Source organism: Crassostrea angulata, chromosome 6, assembly GCF_025612915.1.
Source record: "Crassostrea angulata isolate pt1a10 chromosome 6, ASM2561291v2, whole genome shotgun sequence".
Lineage (NCBI taxonomy): Eukaryota > Metazoa > Mollusca > Bivalvia > Ostreida > Ostreidae > Magallana > Magallana angulata.
Window position 1 is genome coordinate 14,390,476 of NC_069116.1, and position 19,017 is coordinate 14,409,492.

Consider the following 19,017-nt stretch of genomic DNA (forward strand, 5'->3'; position numbering starts at 1 on the left):
GGACCAATTTTAAATATTGAAGCTGACCAATCCAACTAGATAGAACCATTTTAACAAGAGCTTGGACTTTCGGTAGTTGTGTCACACAGCATTGTGACGTAGGCCTGTTTATTTCATTCCTGGCCATTAAGCCATGGCTCTTTGAAATCAAGACTACGCAATCTATGTATATTTCGCTTGAAACCAGCGTCATTTTGATCAGAATTTGTTTTGGCCCAAGAAATAGATAGTTACGTCCTACTGAAAGTCCAAGGCCTTGTTATTAAAAATGGTTCTATTTGTAGGGACAAGTCCAGTCTATGTCTATTTAAGAACTGTGCCAACTACTGCTTAGAACCCTGATACATGTACATGTATTTTCAAGTTCTTACATGTACATACTAGTCTTACAGTATACAAGCATCCTCTCGTCAGTGAAATACAAGTGCAAGACCAATTTAACTCATTTGATGGATATTTGATCACTCGTTTTATAGTGGATAAAAACATCTCTGACACTGTTTCTATTCATTTATAAATTCTAATTTTTAATGAATGCAAATAATTACTATTGCATGGATTAAAACGAATACCTATATATTAATCTTTTTTTTTGAAAAGTGGAGTGAATCTGGATATATCTTAAATATTAGCAGAATTGTGGAATAAACGATCTATTTTTATTGAAAGAATCTGTAGATAAAAGGTGACAGCTATATACAGAGTAGATAATAAAACAATACATTATTCATTTTTAAGAAGAAAAAAATCCTGTTTAAAATGTTTCAACCAAATATGCGATGACACAAACTGTCATTTTTCCTCTATAAGAGGGTAACAACACAACATTTTCTGGGACCCAGACACAACAGTAAACAGAAGTCGCACAAGGTTTCCTTTCAAGGTTTTAATGTAACATCAAGCACATCAAAGGTGTGCAGTGTGCAGCAATAAATAGATAAAATTAGGGGGTTGTATGGAGATCTGGGAACTCAGCTTCCAGGGTTCGTGGGGGGCTGTTTGTCCGTCTCCTCGCCTAACTTTTTGGTGATGTCAGGCTTCATTGCTGGAAACAGCAGCACTTCCTGTAATACATAATGTCAGAGTATTAAACTCAGTCTTTAAAGTACATCCAATTGGTGGTCTTCAAACTTAGAGTAACTAGTGTATAGGTAGTTTCCATTACTTTCCGTTACTATTACTCACCAAAGTAACAATTTGTCTCCTAAACTATTAGCATGTGGCAGCTTATAATTTAATAAACAAGCATTCTGAGAGTATTGCATAAGCAATACACGTCCCCTACCGGTTTGTATTATTCTATGGAAGCTTCCAAGCATACAACTATTTCAGAGCTATTGTAAACGAGATGTCATGCTTTAATCAGAGATAAAAGAACAGAGGAAAATTAAAACTATATAGTTGATATAGAAATTAAACACAAAATAGGTAAAATAATACTCTTTATTTCATCTCCTGTAATTTCGCCAAGTCTATTCTGTATTCGCTGGTAAAAATTTGTGAAAACAATGCACTGTTATGCACAATATCATTTCTTACCGTCTTCTGTACCCCGAATCAAACCAAACAGTTAAGCAGCCCAACCCGACAACGAACCCGATTGTAATAATACAAAAAAACAAACCCCTGCCGATTAAATTTACAACACAATGCTTGACACTATTTTACAGAATTTATTTGTTTGTTAGAAATGATAAAAGGAATGGTACAAGTAACGCTAGATATTATTACTGACTACATACTGGCCTTGTTATTCAATACACACCGAACCCGATAACGAACCCGAACATTAAAAAATAGGAATATAAAAAATTAATTTTCTCGAAAATATGTCAATCAGACGCTACAAAAGTGTAAACTTGATCTTTAGTTTGACATTTTGAAGCTGTTCAGTAAGTTTCATATTATTCCTCAAATGCATAAAGAAAACAAGAGGCCCAGGGGCCACATCGCTCACCTGAGCAACAATTGCCTCAATTCTGATCAAATTAGCATTACAGTATCAAAATATCTTGACAACTGAGTACAGTAGATCTTGCTAAAAAAAAAATTGAAAATCTGCCAATTTTTATCAACCTCTTATTTTTTGGTAAATACCAAGCCCCTTTTGTTGTTGTACCTGTAAGAAGATTTGTCTCTATTCCTATATACCCCCCCCCCCTCCCCCCATTTCATGGCCCCATTTTTCTCTAGGGAATCATGGTTTCATCAGACTTAAATCTGCATAACCTTTGCTTTCACACTAAGTACTGAGTTTTGAACCGAACACTTTCCCAGAATAGTTTTAAAGATTTTCTCTTCATATTCCTATGTAAAAATTCAAACCGCCATCACGGTCGCCCTACCACTAGGGACTGTGATTTTGCAAACTTGAATTTACAGTACCCGAGGATGCCTCTACACAAGTTTAAACCCTTTCTGGCCAAAAATTCTTTAAAAAGAAGATTTTTAAAGATTTTCTCTATATATTCCTAAGTAAAAATTCATCCCCCATTGTGGCCTCACCCTACCCCTGGACTATTATTTAAACAAACTTGAATCTATACGATCTGGGGATGCTTCCACTCAAATTTGGGCTTTCCTGGCCTAATAATTTTGAGAAGAAGACTTTTAAAGATTTTCTCTATCTATAAAAATTCGTCCCCCATTGTGACCCCGCCCTACCCCCAGGGACCATGATTTGAACAAACTTGAATCTACACTTCCTAAGGATGGTTACATACCAATTTGAGATTTCTTGGCCAAATATTTTTGAGAAGAAGATTTTTAAAAGATTTTCTCAATATATTCCTATGTAAAACTTGATCTCCCAATTGTGGCCCCACCCTACCCCCGGGGATCATGATTTGAACAAACTTGAATCTACACTACCTGAGGATGCTTTCATTTCAATTTGAACTTTTCTGGCCTAATAGTTTTTGAGAAGATTTTTAAAGATTTTCTCTATATATTCTTATGTAAAACATGATCCCCCTATTGTGGCCCCACCCTACCCCCGGGAACCATGATTTGAACAAACTTGAATCTACACTATCTGAGGATGCTGAAATTTGAGCTTTCCTGGCCTAATAGTTTTTGAGAAGACTTTGGCTCAGGTGAGCTAAAAAAGGTTAAGTTTACAATGCAATAAGTTGTTAAAGTTGGTTTCTGGAAGAAGAGACTTTGAAAATTTTCTTAATAAATATTGAAATTTTTCTTAGTTTTTTAATCTTTAGTTTTTAAGATCTGTGTACAAACATAGAATTGTGAGCAAATCTCTGTATCTTGCTTATAATTCGAAGCTTAACACTCAAATATGGTTAGTAAATAGAAATTGTAAACAATTATATAAAACACAAGAAACATGCACTATAACAAATAAAGAACACAATTTATTTTTTCGAAATGAATCATATATATACATGTACATGTATATACCTACATATTTCCGACAGCGATATCAAACTCTATTTAAACTGAATAAACTCGAGAAAATGCCGAGCATCTCAACAAAACCTATTGCATTAATATACCATTACGCAAAATATAATGCCGAATTACCGATAGAATGAATTGTATTTCAGTACTTTTTTGATACATCAGATTTTGCTTAATTTGCGCAGGTAAACAGTTAACTGTTTGATTTACCGAAGTCTCTGTTTGATTTGATACGTAAAAATCACGGAATACAGACGATAGTTCCCAGATTACAAAGCATAAATAATGAAAACGAAACGAAAATCAGAACAAGCTAACACCAACGTCATGTGTGAAAACTGTCAACGCATTGAAATATTTAGCCTCAATTTACTTCACAAAATCGGCACAAATACATTTTGCATGTTTCAAAACTCTCCCTTCTTTCGCGAACTGTTGCACAACAAGCAAATTCATCATAGTCAGATCGACCCTTTTTCGTATAATGTCATGGCTGCTTTAAACAAAGAACCTCGTTTTAGATGTATGGAATACGAGTCTTGGTAAAATGGGTACGCAAACCTGGGCCGTGGCAAAATAAAAGCCGGGGCAGATCGGCAATCGTCAATTCCAAATACGCATTATTTTGCAGCAATATTTACAGCAAATACAAATATACTGGTCCATCAAATATCCTGAAATTTTAATGAGATTGGCAGATTAATAACTGCCAATCTTTTGTTTTGCCCAGGCCAAGTCTTGTCTACCCATTTTACCGAATGCCGAATCCGAAGCTATTAAACTGATTGAAACACGCCTTTCCTTTATCATTATTTTCGTAATAACTCAGATTTGAAACATAATTAGACCTTAATTTTTGCAATTTATATTTTCCTTCCCATAAGGATAATTTATGCTAAACAACGTTGAATTGGAATCAGTAGTTCTTGAGAAGAAGATTTTTTAAAATGCACCCCCCTTTTTTTTACAGTTTCAAGGTTTTCTCCGCTTTGAATACAGATCTGACTTTTATTTCTGCAATTTATATTCGCCCTCCCATAAGGATGCTTTGTGCCAAATTTGGTTGAAATTGGATAAGCGGTTTTAGAGAAGAAGTTCAAAATGTAAAAAGTTTACAGACGGACAGACAGACGGACAGACGGACGGACGGACAGACGGACGGACGGACGGACGACGGACAAAAAGTGATCAGAATAGCTCACTTGAGCTTTCAGCTCAGGTGAGCTAAAAAGTGTGGAAAACTGAAGTGGGACAGACAGACGGACGGACGCAGAGGAAAGCTATAGTCCCCTCCGGTGAAACTGGTAGGGGACTAATAACATGAAAATCTGAAGGAGTAACTACCAGTCTCTCACAGGTTCATACATGCATTGCATATACACATGTATATAAAAAGATTACATTGTGTACAAGGATTATTAGGAAGGTTTGGACTGTCAAAGACATTGTACTCTTATTAGTTTGTTGTTGACATTGGACTTTTAGTGGTGATATGTAGCCTCATGCAGTCTAATCATGTACATGTATGTCAATGGTCATAATTTGAAGTCTGCCTACAAAATATCATCCTTGCAATTTCACAGAAATAGAAATCATGAAATTTTATTTTCATATCAAGACTTGATTCATAGCAAAAAAAGCTTTATGATTTTTAAGATTACCAGTAAGATGTTTATAATAAGGACCTACATGTAGAAACTTGCATGCAGAAAAACAGGTAACACATGCAAATGGCATGCAATAAACTTTCAAGGGGCTCAACTTAATACATACAAAGTGATCTGTTATATTCATTGGTTGTGTGTTGCAGTGAATAATTCAAGCACAAGATAACACAGAATATTAACTCCATAATGTTTTCTCATTGTAAAACACACTTCTAACTTCCTGTTACAGGACTCTATCAAAATAAACTTCATATTAAGTACTAGTAAAACCCTTTATATCCAAGGCCTTTTTTAGGAAAATATAGATCAGTATGATATATGGGGTCGAAAACAGGGGTCAGTAATTCAAACATTTACTCAAATGTGTACAAACAAAGAAGAATGAACATTGTACTGGAATATGTACCATATTATCTAATCACAAAGTTTTGTGTATGTATACAAATTTAAAACATTTTGTTACATGATTCTTTCTTTTTTTTTGGCTTTTATGAGATAAAATAAGATAAAATACTTCTGAATTTAAAAACAATCCAAGAAGTAACCTGTAGGTGTAATATATTCTGTGATTCTGTAATACATTCAGTGAGAAAAAGAACTAATCTCAGCCCTACAGGCCTTGATCACTTCTTTCCCTCACAGAAAGGACAGTTTTAGGTTATATCCTATACAGAGATGCAAGGACATAAATATTCCAGCTGACATGTATAGAGAAGTTTTGTCTTTAAAATTGTTTCCAATCTCCTTGACTAGTGTAGCATCCCCGTAATGAATCACAGGATGGCACACTACACTTGTCAGAGAAACTAATTGTTTGCAAAGTGAAGATAAAATTTCAAAATCTGTATTACTTTGTCTTTAAGCTTATTTCCTGTCATACATATACACAAAATACTTGTCAGAGAGAGATAATTGCTTCAAAAGTGATCAACTATATTTAGTCATATGGCTTAAGGAATGAATAAACTAAATATTGTACTACTTTGTATGTTATCTGATTTCCTGTCAGTAACAAATGTCTAATATAAAAGGATCAGTTACAATATTCAATATATTTTCCACAAAAGATAGAAATGTTTGTAAGAATGATTTGATATAAACACATCACTTTGTCTTTTATAAGGGAATATATATGATATTGGTCAAAACTGCACAAATGATTGCTTATTTTAAAGTTGGGCTCTTTGTTTCCCATAAGAAAAACAGAAAATCAATGCCTAGCTTCTCCAGCACCACTGCATCATATAAACTGTTTCCACATTTAAAAATCTAATATATTGAAACAGGAATGACTAAAAACGACAGTTGTCAGAGAGAGAGAGAGAGAGAGAGAGAGAGAGAGAATGAGTTTTTTCCTTTCAAGCTTGATGCATTACTGTTATACTTAAAAATTAATTGCCAAAGAAAATTTTTTGCCTATAAACAATATTTTAACTCATTTTTCTGACATTATATATTGCAAGTGAATGAAAATAAGTAAAGAATGAAATTATATAAACATCTCTATATAACAAATCAATCTAACAAATCTAAAGCACACTAAAATTATTAAAACATGGAAACCAAATTGCACTGTTGTCATATACATTTATATCCAAAGATCTAAAACTTAGAGTATCCATATGATTCAAACAAATCTTTATTGTTATCTTTTTAAGGTGGTATGGGAAACCTGCCGATATTAATGTTGATAAATGTACATTATAATCAAAATAATAATTTTAAGAGCCCCCCAAACCTCAGTGGGATTCGAACTCATGACTTAATTGTAGGTAATGCTCTAACCCATTGCGCTACGCTCTTACGTAACAAATTTTGGAAAGAAAACATTTAAAAAATTATACTTAGTTTTATTGTTTATTTCAATAGGAAATAACACAACATGGAGGTGTCCCATACCAACCCATATTTACTTTCACAAACACACTGTTGTTAGGGTCATTAATAACTGACTCTGACCTTGATATTGTTGGAGTCTGTCAGGAACATGGTCAGTCTGTCTATCCCCATCCCCCAGCCGGCGGTCGGGGGCAGTCCGTACTCTAGGGATGTACAGAAGTTCTCATCCACAAACATGGCCTCGTCGTCGCCCGCTGCTTTGTCCTGCAACATCAAGATTTCTTTTTAGTTGACACTTTAACTAAATTACAAGTATGAAATCCACTTTTTCTGACATGATGATGTCAGAAAGAGACCTTAACTGATTTATTTGCAATCCAATAAAGAACTAGGTACAGTTTCTATCATATTTTGCCCTGTTTTAGAGTGATTTTTATAGATATCACAAGAAATTGAAATGTAACGTTTATTTACACAAGAATACCCATAAATTAAGAATCTATATATAGTTACCCGATTAGACTTCCTAAGTCTAATTGTGATGTCACAAACAATGCATTTTCTCATAATTTTAATAAAACTGAGCAGAAGACACCAATTCCTAAGTGGTTTTTTAATAGAAAAATATGTCCGCAGCTGTTGCCCACAATGCCGCCCACAAACTCGCACTATAACTTTATCATGTGATATCACATAAAATATATTAATTTCGTTGTGGGCGACGGCTGCGGACAAATTTTTCTCCTCAAAAAACTATGAGAAAATGTGCCATTTTTCATAATTTTTTACCAAATCTTAGAAATATGCCAAAATTTTTAAGTCATAACTATTTATTGAAACAAGATAAAAGTGTTTAACTCGGTACTTTATATACACACAATGTGACATGTTCAAGATGGTACATGTGATGGTACATTATGAGATTTAAACAACTTTTGAATTTTAGGGCAAATATCGAAAGAAACTGTACCTCCTTCTTAGCAATCATTGATGAAGCCCTTCATCTTTCTATGTTTTATTAAATAAACCTCATAATTTCAATATGTTTGGGCACCAGACTCAATACACCAAGACCTTAAAATTTTACCATATATGCCTAGAAGTTCGATTATTGGGAGTAAATACACATGTATTTAAGTTGAAGCTACAGATTCCACTTATAGGCATGACCTACTGTCAATAATTTTTTGGGACACCTTATTGATTCCACACTGACTTAAAGGCGAACAATATTTATAGGCAAATGGACATGTATATCTTTCTTTTAGAAATATTTTGCCTCAAAAGACCACAATTTGCCTACCTTTGCTTGTTGTTCAAATCTTTCCCTCTGCACCACTGGATCGTTTAACTCTGTGTAGGCATTACAAATCTCTTTCTTGCACACAAACAATTCAAATCTTTCTGTCAGCCCAGGCTCAGACCGATGCCTACAATGTCAAAATCATGTAAAATAACATGTGTAGAAGTGATTCTGCACTATAAGGAATTCATTCATAAAGGCCAGCTCTTACTTACCATTTGGCCAGTGGACTCATCACTTGAGGGTGATCAATGATAAATGTGGGGTTAACACATTCAGATTCAATAAACTCACCAACAAGCTAAAAGACAAATACAAGATTTAAGTGCATATGAATGATAACAAAACAGGAAAAATAAGTGGTATTTTGAGATGTCTCTCCAATTTGAAGGGCAAAATTAATGACATTAATATGATAACCCTTTATTACTGTGGTTTCAATAATATTCATGGGTATCAATTTTCATGGATTCAATGAAAATGAAAGTTTCAAGGATACAAAAATTGAAGGCCAATGATCCTATCAGTACAAAATATCAGTAGAAGTTCCACTTCAATGAACATTTAATTTCGTGGATCAACTTAACAAAAAAATCCATAAAAATTGGTATTCCATGAATATTGATGTAACCAGAGTATACCAAACAATTTCATTAAAAATTGATAAAGCAAAGGAGAGTAGTTTTACACATATTGGTCATGGAATGAAATTAATGAATATGGAAATCATACATTTTCTACATGGTCAATCAATACAGAGGTAATCAAGAGAGTGAACTGTTTGTTTGAAATAATAATACAGTGTATCTATATATACAAACAGAATAACAAAATACACCGATGGATTTTTTAAAGTTTTATTGGGGTAATAAATACAGCTTATATGAAAGAAAAATTTTCTTTAGAAATTTTCTTGTTTTTAAACAAAGCTTAATGAAAATCATCGACATACATTTGAATACATAATTTTTTTTCAATTATTCCATGATTCTTGAACATATGTTCTTTAAAATTTTTTGTTTTTTTTTTTAACTGAGAAAAATCAAGCATTGCAGAAAATAATTTTGATGATGTCATAAAATTCCCAATTAAGATGACTTGTCTATTTCTTTTACCTAGAGTGATAATGTACATTGATTTTCTTACTCTTTTTTGAAGAAAGATGTTTATATAAACAATAAAATGCCTTCTTTGATGATTCAGAGGGTTATGAAGGTAGCAATCATTGCAAAAAAAAATTTACTTAACCCGCTGCAATGTTGCTATCTTCATATCCCGCATAAATTACAAAAGAAAGCATTTTATTGTTTAAATAAATCTGGCAGTAGATTAATCAAGCTTACCTTATCCAGAAGCCTGGCAGCTGTTCTAGGGGCAGGGCACTCTACCTCATGCTTGACACAAAGGCCGTCCAAAAATTTACGAGTATCTAAAACAAAATGCAAGATATCAAATTAGAAAGTACTCATATCATAAAGCCATACTACTGGTCATGGGGTGTGGTTAGAACAAATAAAGACTTCACTTCATTGTTTTATCACATTTAGAAGTTTATTTAAGAACGTTTTTTAAAGGCTACCCCTATTATGTTTTATGTTAGCCACCTTTCTAGCCTGAGAATCAAATTATGTAAGGATGTATGCACATTAACAATAGATTGTAGAAATGTAGATTTTGACATAAGAGTTTTGTTTTTTTTTTCATTTATTCAAATTGAATTTATTACCAATGAGATCACACAAAACTGATGCATTCAATACAGCACTGTTATTTCTTACTTTCAGATTCAAACTCCTTGGAATCTGGAAATTTGACTGCCAGCCTCTCCTCTAGACCCTTGAGCATGCCGACGCGTTTGAAGGGCGGGGTGTAGTCCACCTCCCACTCAGGTCCCTCTGGTCCCTCGGGGTGGTACTTCACCTTGTATCCTCCATGGATGTGTTTGACCATACCTTACAAAATGTGAAGAACAATACATTGTATGAATCAGCTTTATCTTATACTTCTAAAGACAACCTGATATATTACTGATAGTTTATAGTTTGTTGTGTAGCTTCAGAGAAAAAGATGTTGTAATCAGTAATATCAGGCCCATATCCTTGAACATCATTAGCTACACATGAGGAATGCCATGGAGGATTAAAGATTCATCATAGCAAGTATTGATGTACATGTAGTCTCATCTTCACAGAAGACATTTTACTATGCCACTTCTTTGGGCAAAGGTACAAAAGCAGGTGTTTGGTGATCATAAGTGGTACACTAGGGACAACATGTCAACATATCTTAATCATCGATGTGTTAATTAAACAGAGGAAAATGGTTGATCTGACACCTCCTAGTTTAAAAAATATATTTAATCTTTATTTTTGGACACACTTTTTACATTAAAGGTCTATTTTTTCAAGTCTTTTACATTCCTGCATTGCACAAAGCGCACAAACTATTCTGATGCTATCAAGCTCAAATGTCAGCATGAGACTTGGAAGGTAAAAGCTGAGAGATTTGTTTTCTACTACATAAGCCTCTAATCCATGCATCAAATAACTTGGCATTCATTTGTCTGAATTCAGGTTCATCTGTAGATCTTATAAACAACAATCTCTTCAAACAACAGACCAACCAAAATGAAGTGTGAGTCTCTTTACTTGGTAAAAATAAAAAGAATTTTGTGTTTGTAAAAATATAGACCCCAAAAAAGTCTGATTTATCCATTTACTGCATATTATTCTTCAAAAATATTACATCTCAAAATAAGTTCCTTGTGTAACTTCAGAGGGTCTCTTTGGTCTTAATCATTATACTTGATTCAGGCCCATATCCAAACACATCATTAGTTACACAAGGAGATGCCACTAGTTGAACATTGTGGAAATCATATCTAATAAAATCTTCTATAAAGCCATATGGTAGCTGTTGTTTACCTGACAGGAGTGTTTCTGTGATCCTCATGAGGTCATTGTAATCTGCATAAGCCATATAGAACTCACAAGTGGTGAACTCAGGGTTGTGGGTCATGTCAATGCCCTCGTTCCTGAACAGCCGACCGATCTCATAGACTCGGTCTATCCCACCAACAACCAACATCTGATTAAAGTATTGCAGTCAAATGTTTACAATCTACATAAATGCTAAATACACATATGAAAACATTTTCCAACTTTTGACTCACAAATTTCTAACAGAAACAAATGAATATACTCAATAATGGAAACACAATCAAACCACTTGTTGATTTTATCACAGATTTGATTAGAATCATACTGAAATATTCACATTTTCCAGTAAAAAGAATTCAACAGTTCAGATTCAGTTTATTTCTGTTATGGTGTGGTATCACTTTTTGTATTGACCTAGATGGTTTACCTTAAGGTAGAGTTCAGGGGCCACCCTCATGTATAGGTCCATGTTTAGTTCATTGTGGTGGGTGATGAAGGGCTTGGCTGTGGCACCCCCAGGGATCATGTTCATCAAAGGTGTCTCTACCTACAAACAAAGGAATTCATCAAGTGTTGTGACCCTGGACTTTGATTTGCTTACAAGGTTTGCATTATTTCCATTAAGGGCTTTTTCACATACAGTAAATAAAACAAGAGGTTTCATATATAGGTGATACAAGATGCCAATTCTTATTTTCTGTTCACTTACTAAAGTTACCTATGATTAAATGGAGATAACTTCTGTAAGAAGGTCACTCACCTCTAAAAATCCCATTTCATCCAAGAATTTTCTGACATAGTTGATTATCTTAGCTCTGACAATGAATTTTTGTCTCACAGGTTCATTAATGATAAGGTCCAAATACCTCTGACGGAATCTGGTTTCCTAGAAAGACAAAACTCTTGTACTTTGTATGTAAAAGCATCATGCATACTGTGGAATCATTAGAATCTGCGGTTGCTCAATTTCTGCAGAATTCACAAGTACTCCTCCCATACACAGAATTCACAAGTACTCCTCCCATACACAGACAAGTCATTCCACTGGCAACACAGCTCTAATTTTAAATGTATCCAACTAAATTCACAAAATCACATCTCCCATCAAACTTTTTGAACTCAAATGATTCCTCGGTAGTTTAGTAGGGAAAGTCTTCTAATTTAATTTCAATACAACCCTGTCTATAAATCAATAGCCAGAGAATACAGGTAAGAGAAAACAAGTTAGAGAATACAGGTAAGAGAACCAACCTTGTCCTTGACCCCGTAGTACAGGTGAGGAAGCTGGTGCAGACACGGAGAAAGCAGGACAATTTCTGATGGTATGATACTTAGTTCTCCCTTTTTTGTTTTACCTAAAATTTACATGAGGAACATTTGATCAAAAACATAGTAAAAGGAATTGAACAGGATTAATGTTTATAATAAATATTATGATTTACAAGAATGCAGTGGCTGTAAATCAAACCTGCATTCCCACAAAGTAGCAAAATATACCAATCATAGGCTTATAAGTGTGAGATGTATTTTATCAAGTACAACCTCAACTACATGTACCGGTACTTGCATGTGCTCAATGTATTTCAAAATAAAACGCTAAAAAAAAATCACAGATACTGAAAATATTATGAATGAATTACTACAGTATATATATACATTTTTTTTCTTTTTTACACTTACTCATCTTAAATGCCCAAGTTTTAATAGATTATCAATGTCAACATAGTCAGTCAGATTTATAACATGCTAAAAATAAATATCTAATCACAACCATAGCAATGTCCATGTAAGTATTTCTCATTACAAACACCTACCTGGCTTTCCCCTCACCCCCACAATATCTCCCCTTTTTATTTTGTCATTGGTCTCTAGAAACTCCTCCTCTGATGGATAGTGTCTAATCATAGACAAAAACAGATTAATTGTCAATAAAAATAAAGTCCAACAATCATTAGTACATCATATTTTGTATTGTCATTATAAATTAATAAATTTGATATGTTAATTGAAACCATGGAACATTTAAATTCAAACAAGCATAATTTAGACATGCACCATGTACAAACTACACTTACTTGGCATTTGCCATTATCTGAATTTTGACACCTTCTCCTCGGAGGTCGTAAAATAGAAGCTTTGGACCGGATTCTCTCTTTGCGTGTATCCTCCCTGAAGCAATACAAAATACATATCAACAAAACTCTTAATGCATAAAGAAAAGTTTTACGTAATGTTTTGACTGACCTATGTCCAATCAGGTCGTAGAAGGCGGAGTTGAGACATTACCGCTCATGACTTAATTTGAGAGAGAGAGACAGTTAACTGGTTAATGGAGTAAATTATAGATGACGCAGATGAGCAAACTATCTATCAACAATAGTTATAAAGTGACAAATCAAGGTGTAGTATATCTGATAAATTTATGAAACTTTGAAGTGTTTTGAAATTCTTTAACCAGGGAACAACGATGTCTATATATATATAATGGGATGTCAGGTAATGTCAAACATCGAAGACTGTACAAATATTTAAGAAACTGTTTTTATAACAAGTGTTACCGTAAGTATTCTAATCAAAGTTTTGCCGAATCTACCTGGAATTACACATAGGTTGTAAATTTACTTTGTATAAAAACTTTCTTCATGGTTACTCAGTGTGAAACATTCTTTACCGTAGGACGAATTTGTCCGCCATTGTTTTATTTTTCCACTAAGCATTCACCTGTGTTGCCTTTCCTTTTTTACTACATCTAAATTCATAAGTGATCATCATTCTTATACATGTACATGTTATACATGTACATGTTGTTGACGGCACGCGGCCAAAGAAATTTTCACAATCGTTCTTTAAACACTTTAAAGTTATACCAATATAGGATATACATGTAATTTTTATATACAGATCTTAATTAATTTTGTTTGCAAGTTTATAACTAATGATTATTTCTTCATCGGCACCTTGTAATTTACTCAATTCACTTTCTCTCTCTCTCTCTCTCTCTTTCTCTCTCTCTTTCTCTCTTATTCAAGTCACAAGCAGCAATGTCTTAACTCCACCCAGCTACGATCTGATTGGACAAAGGTTAGTCAAAACATTACGTAGAAACTTTTCTGGAGTTAACCCCTATTAAACACTTCTATGTACTTCGCTATATACCTCACTCAATAATTAAATAAGCTAAGTCAAACAACAAAATCAAGATAAAATGACCATTGACATACAGACCTGCAACACTGACTTCCTCGTCCAGAATCTCCCCTGGAGTACAACCATTGTATCTGTCAATGAACTCCTCCAGTGAAACGCTCACATTGAATTTGTGTGGATATGGATTGTCCCCCTTAGTCTTGAGTTCAGCTACAGATTTAGACCTCAGTGCAAAATATTCCTAAAAATACATCAGCTCATGAATGAAAGGTGACACCAAATACAACAACGGCATACTAGGTCAATATAATGTCTTTTTTACAATCATGCATTTGTGGGAATGTTTACCAAATCTCCAATCTCTTCCTCATCCTCAGGCTTAGCTTTGGCAGTGTCAGATTTAGCCTTACTTGGAGGTGGGGGCTGACTTGCAAGTTTTTCTGCTTTTTCTTTGGCCTTCTTCTCAGCCTTGAGCCTCCTTTTCTGCTCACTACAATGAAGTTTGTGAGTTTTAGGAGCTCATCATGTAGTGTTGAAGTGTGTGTATGAAAGGCCTTCAGATTCATTTTGTGTCTTTCTTTATATTGGCTTCAGAATTCACAAGTAAGATTCTGTTATTCTAATCTAAAATGGCTCAAAGATTGTTTGATGATTGTATATTGTATCATTTTTGAGCTTTCCAAGATAAAACACTTAACCTTGTCATGAAAAATATGATATACCGTACAATATGCTATAGAAACATTACAATTTGATGAAAGAGGACTTGACTTCAAAAACAAATAGTCAAATAAACAAACTCTCACATCTTACTCTTTAATTTGGGGTGGGTTAAAATTTGCAAACTAAGACTAAAGACTTTGTATGTTAATATATAGAAGAGCTGACAGATTACCTGCAAAGTTGCAAGCCTACAGAAGAGTGAAAATATTGTGTAGAAGCACTTGGGAAGAGGAATCTCCTATTCTTGGAGTGGACAATGCAACCCCTTGCTGAGGCCCTCAGGGTCCGAAGGACACAAAATGATATCTTTTGAAGACCATTCATTTCAATTTTTTTTCCTTTGATTTTTTAAAAATATCTTTCTAGGCTCTGTTAATTTCTTTCCCTAATATAGAAAAAAAGATTGATACATTAAAGTTTTCATTATAGACTAAATCTCTATTTTGAAGGCTTAATTTACTTGTACATTGTACTAAATGATTGTATCTTTTGAAATTATGTTGATTTACAACAATAAAATGACAGCAACTGTACTCAATTATTAACCCACCATTTCTAAATAAGTAAACTATATGTTAAATGCTAATCTTGATTTAATCTGAAAGGCACTGGGTCAAAAGTTGGTGATATGTAGCCCTCTCCTCCCTTTATTTGGGAGATAAGGGATGGCTAGAGCTCCAAAGGATTACCCTAATTGCATAATGGTGCAAAAAATGATCTATTCAGACTGGTGTTAGCCAGATTAGAAATACAAATTTGCACCATTACATATATCTTATAGAATTGTAGCCCTTTCAAGAAAATTCAATGAAAGGGAGGTTGTACAAATGTTTTTTAAGTATCAATAATAACAGATTCTAGCAAGAAGCATTCCCAAGTATAGTTGCAGGTCTGTAGTTCTTGGCCTGAAAAAAATTTGGATGGACATAGGAGTTACAAATCCTTATATGTTAAAAAGCTGCAATTTATGGTGCACAAAAACTTGATCTAGTTTTGGACCTATTTCCACACAAATTCTGTCAAAATAATTAGCACCATTTAATTCTTCAAACAATTTACTACTGAAGTTGATGTCTATTTTAAACTTGCCTTAGACTTTCTTTTTAACACTCTAAGCATAACCAATCTCGGCAAATGTTAAAATCACAAGCAGATTGAGCGTTGCCATTTTTACATGTGAACTTCTCTTTACGGGGATGGTGATGGTGTTAAAATCATATCAGAGTAGAGTGACATTATCTGTGGTAAAATGGAAATTAGAATTAAACTGTCGAAAACTAGTGTAATTTTTTGTGCTCTGTAAACTGCAATTTTTTTTTACACAAGTAAGGAACAGCAGCTTCCAGGTTGTCTATTTTAATTTTTTAGACCATAAGCTAAAGACCTACATCTTTCCTAATTTTTGTCCACTCTCCATTTTGTTTTACATGTACATTTGGATGACCAATATGAGAAAGAATATAAGCTGGAAATCCACCAGTCACTAACACAGAAAAATGTTACAAACTTTTACTTTTTTGGTGGGGGGGGGGGGTAAATTATAGTTCAGGTTAAAAAGAGTTTATGCAATCACAAACTGAAAAGGCGTTTTTTAAAGCCCATAATAAAGTTCTAGGGCATTCTGTTTACATATAATGAAAGCAAAATAACAGTGACTCAAAACCAAATTTGTTTTCGGAAATTAACTCTGTTGTATCCTCATCCTATTCAAAGAAATAATGCAACCGTGTTGGAAAGATACTTCTATAAATCATTTGTTTTGAATTTATCCTAAATCCTCACCGGAAAGGCCACATATTGGGCGATTAATGTCGTCCACAATCCGTGTTAATTATAATTTAATTAAACCCATAAATATCAATGATATAAGTTTCTTTTATGACTGAGATATTACTTAAAACGAAAACAACGCTTAAGAACATATATTTTATACCTTTTACTCAAGTTCTCACCGGTCTCCGACATAGCCACATCCACACGTGCGTGTGCGCCAAATAACCAAAAGACCGTTTTCTGTTTTCCGATCCCGATCTTTTTACATGAGATCATTTATGAATTTATAAAATTTATTGCCCAAAGTCAAAAACAGAGAAATCTCATTGGTGAAAATCAGTATATTGTGTAAACATTGTGCAATTTTTATCTTGAATCAAATCAAATTATGGCAAGCAAACATTGCACTGTATATTGATACGATTGCATCATCTATTTACTCATGCGCGCATGTACCTATTTATAAATTCAGTAAAGTATTGTTCAGCTGCAAGTGAACTTTTTTTCATTCGATAACAAATTCAATTAATTGAAATGCCAATTGTATTTCACATGAAAGTAAATTTTAAAAAGAGGCTAGTCCACCCCTACCCATCCAATTTTTTTTTTAAAAGGATTGAATAACATCTATAAGTATGGGATAAATTGATTCTCTCACAAGAGGTCGTGCTACACAAGCTTCGTGTAAGCGAAGCTTGTGTAGCGAAGCTTGTGTAGCACCTTCAGGTTTTTGGGTTTTTTATGGAGAGAATGGGATAAATTAAGACTAAATGTTTCCGAATGACAAGCATGCTGTTGGGTAAAAATGGGCACAAGTTGTTACGAAAGTTCAGATATTGATAAATGCATACAATAAAATTGTATTTAAAAAAAAAAAACAAAGTACAGGAAAGGCGCAGTCAGTGGCGGATTAAAGGGAGGGAGCGCACCCCTAAAATTGTCAAAATAAAGTTAAATCATACCCCTCCAGGCAAAGAAAATGTACAACTTGCAAGTCTCAATTATTAATTTTTTTTTTAACTCATAAGATTTCTCTATATTACACCGATTTCAGTTGTGTAGTACGGGGAAAAACACGAGGGTTCAATGGTGTAGATTACATGTTCATGGAGAGCTCATTTTAGTTACGCTCTCCTTGGGTTCAATTGAATTAACGACTCTTCCATATTTATTATAATAAAAACTGGCACGGTTATCCTTCTTTTTAAACTTCATTTACATCGTCCCATTGAATTTGATTTTTTCACTGATTAATTCATAGTCATTCGTAAGAAAAAAATAAAAGAAAATGTTTCTTAAATTTCTGGAAGGCAGAGGATATTGATGGGATTTCTGCAGGTGTTAAATCTAAACATAGCAATCTTTACTTTAGCAATTATAAATGATTTTTAAACCATTACTTTTTAAGTATAATCAGGAGAAGAAATATCACAAAGGTCTAAACTTGTGACTTCATCTTTACCCAACAAAATCTCTCGAATCCAGGAGCTTCCAGAGGCTTCGCCCCCTGGGCCCCCACCAGCACTTTGCCCTGGACCCACTGGGGCCTCAAGGCGGTCCCCAGACCCCTGCCTAAAACTGGCGCTAACTTCAAGTCCTGGATCCGCCCTTGGCAGTCTGAGTTTATTAGATTAAATAACACGAGATGCTGAGGAAAGGTACCGTGAGTGCGTTCAGAGTATTTCCAGTGGTACCAATACCTAATTGTCAATGGTATCAAATAATGCCATTGGTGCCTATGGACCCATATGTACTCTGAACGAGTTTTGGGGTATAAAGAGTGGAAAAATTACCAATGTTAACAATGGTACCTTTGGTGTACCATTTGTTAACAATGGCTGATTATTTAGCGGAACATGTCAAACCAAGATGCAATATTTTTGCCTCGTTGATCATTTTGCACCAAAAGGATACATTCAGAAATATAAATGGTGTACAGAAAAGCATTTTTTTTTTTTACATATTTTCTTCTCCTGCAAAACGTGCGTAGATCTATGAAAAACATGCACATGTATAGAGTGAGTCACCACTATGAAATTACTATACTATCATATACACCCGATGTTTTCCAGGGACAGATTTGAAAGTAAATGCAATAGTTGATGCCAACGACAATCCAAATCAAAGGCCGCTACCCTTATTGTTGAAAAAGAACTGTTGGTGCTTTGTGGAAACTTTCTATATATGGCTGAACATTTATAAAAGGAAG

The 19,017-nt window shown here is 34.1% G+C and overlaps 1 protein-coding gene across 2 annotated transcripts; it reads right to left on the reverse strand.

Annotated features, from left to right (window-relative positions):
- Nucleotides 1-637: 637 nt before the first annotated feature.
- On the reverse strand, nt 638-17,110 carry LOC128189120 (lysine--tRNA ligase-like). 2 transcript variants are annotated; one of them, XM_052860587.1, is made up of 16 exons: nt 16,969-17,110; nt 15,208-15,420; nt 14,661-14,802; nt 14,391-14,553; nt 13,241-13,334; nt 12,980-13,062; nt 12,417-12,520; nt 11,926-12,051; nt 11,593-11,712; nt 11,151-11,313; nt 10,005-10,178; nt 9,570-9,655; nt 8,442-8,527; nt 8,227-8,353; nt 7,044-7,187; nt 638-1,064 (listed from the first exon to the last, which is right to left on the reverse strand). In XM_052860587.1, the coding sequence occupies exons 2-16, from the start codon at nt 15,357-15,359 to the stop codon at nt 972-974; spliced, it is 1,857 nt and encodes a 618-aa protein (XP_052716547.1). In that variant the 5' UTR covers nt 15,360-15,420; nt 16,969-17,110; the 3' UTR covers nt 638-971. The 2 variants fall into 2 exon arrangements, with proteins under 2 accessions (XP_052716547.1, XP_052716549.1); XM_052860589.1 differs by lacking the exon at nt 15,208-15,420 and having other exon boundaries at nt 16,969-17,104.
- Nucleotides 17,111-19,017: the final 1,907 nt, after the last annotated feature.